This window comes from Nycticebus coucang, chromosome 14 (genome assembly GCF_027406575.1).
Source record: "Nycticebus coucang isolate mNycCou1 chromosome 14, mNycCou1.pri, whole genome shotgun sequence".
NCBI lineage: Eukaryota > Metazoa > Chordata > Mammalia > Primates > Lorisidae > Nycticebus > Nycticebus coucang.
Window position 1 is genome coordinate 56,874,502 of NC_069793.1, and position 3,563 is coordinate 56,878,064.

The 3,563-nt window shown below is 37.6% G+C and overlaps 1 protein-coding gene across 1 annotated transcript; it reads left to right on the forward strand.

Annotated features, from left to right (window-relative positions):
* Positions 1 to 531: 531 nt before the first annotated feature.
* Positions 532 to 1,413, forward strand: LOC128564402 (olfactory receptor 10A3-like). The gene has a single exon (XM_053559885.1). It carries the CDS (start codon positions 538 to 540, stop codon positions 1,411 to 1,413), a length of 876 nt encoding a protein of 291 aa, XP_053415860.1. The 5' UTR covers positions 532 to 537.
* The last annotated feature ends 2,150 nt before the right edge of the window (positions 1,414 to 3,563 follow it).

The following is a 3,563-nucleotide window of genomic DNA, read 5'->3' on the forward strand; positions in this document are numbered from 1 at the left end:
ACAGCTCCCTTCGTGTGTTTCTACACTTTAATGTCATCACATTTAATAAAGTTATAGGTACTGAACCTGATGAATACTTGCTGTAACTTTCAATTTTTCAATAAAAAATTGAGGTTTTCAATTTCAATCTGTCTGCTTTTTAACACTATGTTTTGTGGTCTTAAATTTTATATTTATTTAAAATAGAGAAAAAGGGATGTTATGTATAACTATGTTATGGGAGTGGAACCTAAGTAATAAAATATATCATTTGCTTTAAGATCGTGTTTAATTTTCAAACTATAGAGTGTATAAGTAGAAGTAGATCTTTGATATTATTTAGTACTTATCAGCCAGAATTCTTCCCTTTTCCCATTCCATCTAAAAAATTCATTATTCCAAGATACTGGCCATTCTCCAAATTTTCCAAAATGAATTTCTAACAGGACAAGCTCTGCTTCTGGGTTCTGCAAAGAATTTCCGAAGACTGAAGTGTGAGTTTTTAATATACTTTAAGTTCTATCTTTAAAAAATGAATATAGGGCTTCCTTACTGAAAATGAAAAGGCAAAATCAAAGCTCTGTGGTTGAATTCACTCTCTTGGGCTTCTCTACTTTACCTGATCTCCAAGAGCCACTCTTTGGAGTTTTCTTGGTTATTCACCTGGTGACCCTGATGGGAAATGCCATCATTATAGTTGTCATCTCACTGGACAAGAGCCTCCACGTTCCCATGTACCTGTTCCTCCTGAACTTATCTGTGGTGGAAGTGAGTTTCAGTGTGGTTATCATGCCTGAAATGCTGGTGGCCCTCTCCACTGAGAAAACTGTGATGTCTTTTGTGAGCTGTGTTGCACAGATGTATTTCATTATTCTTTTTGGTGTGACGGAATGTTTTCTCCTGGGAGCGATGGCTTATGACCGATTTGCTGCAATTTGCTATCCTTTGAACTACCCAGTGATTATGAACAAAAGAATTTTCTTGACATTAGTAATTTTCTCATGGATTTCAGGAATAATGGAGGCTACTGTGGGGACCACATGGGTATTTAGTTTTCCCTTTTGTGGCTCCAATGAAATTAATCATCTCTCCTGTGAAGCTCCAGCAGTGCTAGAGCTTGCATGTGCAGACACATTTGTGTTTGAAATATATGCCTTCATAGCTACTATTTTGATTGTTATGGTTCCTTTGTTGTTGATACTTTTGTCTTACATTTCCACCCATGCCTCTCATCTCACATCTGTGACCCTCTTCTATGGCACAGGCAACATGAGTCATTTGCAACCCAAATCTGGCTACTCACCAGAAGCCAAGAAACTGATATTATTGGCTTACTCACTGCTTACTTCTCTGTTGAATCCACTTATCTACAGTTTGCGCAATAGTGAGATGAAAAGGGCATTGATAAAAATATGCCAAAGAAAGGTGTTTTGAGATACAGTTTGACTATGTTTGAAAAACCTTATGATATTTGGCTACTAACCTATTGTCCTTTAATTAAATTCAATACATTTTAAAAACATTTTTCCTTTCTGATGTGAATATATTTAATTTGTTGAGTTGTACATAATTGAATGAGCATCAGTGGATCCCTCCCTTTCAATAACATACTGCTGATACTTATATTTAGTAGATGTGTAAGTTTTCATAACATATTATACAACAATATGTTCTTCCCTGTCTCTGTTATGAACTTCCACATCATACTGGATTACTGTCATTAAGAAGATGCACTAGACCCTTTGTTCCATACGATCATTGTGGACTGATCTCTGTAAATCTGTGTGATAGATTTGTTTATGTGGGACTGTTGAGAGAAAATATGTGTGCTTATATATTTTAGTATCTCTTGCCAAATTATGTTTCAAAATGATTGTAGGGTCTCAGAGCCTATTGCATAGTGGTTATGGTGTTGGCCACGTACACAGAGGTTCGCGTGTTTGAATCTGGCCCCGGTCAGCTAAACAACAGTGACAACCACAACAAAAAAATAGCCAGGCATTGTTGAGGGCAGTTGTAGCCCCAGCTACTTGGGAGGCTGAGGCAAGAGAATCTCATAAGTGCAAGAGTTTGAGGTTGCTGTGAGCTGTGATGCGATGGCACTCTACCGATGGTGACATAGTGAGACCCCTTCTCAAAACAAAAAACAAAATGATTGTAGGGTGTACAGACTTACCTAAAGGGCACTGTGCTCTCATAAAAAGGTAGATGCCAACAAATAGAGTGATGACATTTTTATTTCTGGACTGTAAATCTGTTTCATGAACAAGTAAAGAATGTACATCCATTTTTGTGGCTCCAACTTGTTCTACTTCATCAACTCACACACACTGTTATCCATCAGTAATTTCTCTAGGTATTTTTTCTGAATATTCAATGTTGGTGTCTAGAAGACTACATGAAAATTTCCCTGATTCTTACTTCAGAGTGCTCTTTTCCATTGTAGTAGAGACTTGTTAAATTTCCATTTGTAGGCCAATGTGCCCCAGACTCTCTGTTTATAAAGAATTAATGAAGGATTTCTTGTTTTTGTGTATGTAGGAAACAAATATAATTAGACACTGGTGCCTACTTTCTGTAGTCCTTGAACCAAATCACTAACACTGTTGCCTTTTCCAGAATGAATAATTTGTGCAGTGTCTCATCCCTGTAAGTCTAGCACTCTGGGAAGCCGAGGCAGGAAAATTGCTTGAGCTTAGAAGTTTGAGAATGGTCTGAGCAGGAGTGAGAACCCATCTTTACTAAAAATAGAAAATTATCTGGGCATTGTGGTGAGTACCTGTAGTTATAGCTATTTGGGAGGTTGAAGCAGCATGATTCCTGAACCCAGGAGTTTGAGGTTGTTGTGAGCTAGGCTAAAGCCATGGCAGTGTAGCCTGGGCAATAAAGTGAGACTCTATCTCAACAAAACAAAACACACAACAAAACAAAAAACAAAAAGATAAACAAAAAAATCCCCAATCAGAATGAATAATTTTATCTGCTGCAACAATGGAACATTGAATGCTTGCAGAAGAGAATGATGGGAGAATGAGGGAACACGCCTAAAGTAGAGTCGATTTGTGTGGAAAAGAATTGGGGCTCCCCCTGCCAGTCAAGTTAATCATGAGGTGTTTCCAAATCCTAAGCTCCAGACACTGTGAACATGACTTGGGGATATGAAAGAAGCTACTGCTGAATCTTTCCCCAAGTGGACTGTGGAATAGGGTGAAATATCTAACTTCACACTGAAATAAAAGACTGTCATGACGTTTTTTTGTTGTGATTCTTCATTTAACATTGCATGGTTAATGTTAAATGCCTCTTATCGATTCCTTCTCTCTCTTTTCCTAAGGGCTTATTACCTTGAGCTTTCTATATATATTGAAATGTGTGATATGTTTAATGTTTTATTACCACATTTGATAATAAGCTTGCTGAGGACAGTGAGTGTATGGTTTGTTCACCACTGTGTATTATCTGCCTAACACGGTGTCTGGGAAAGAGTAGGTGCTTAACAAATACTTTTGAATTAGTATAAAAAGAGTAGTCTGAGGAAAGATGTTCACTTGCTCAAGACTTGGAGCAGACTCAGCGTATGGGAC

Excerpts from the sequence above, each read along its gene's own strand:
- LOC128564402 (XM_053559885.1), top strand. The coding sequence starts at position 538 with ATGAAAAGGCAAAATCAAAGCTCTGTGGTTGAATTCACTCTCTTGGGC.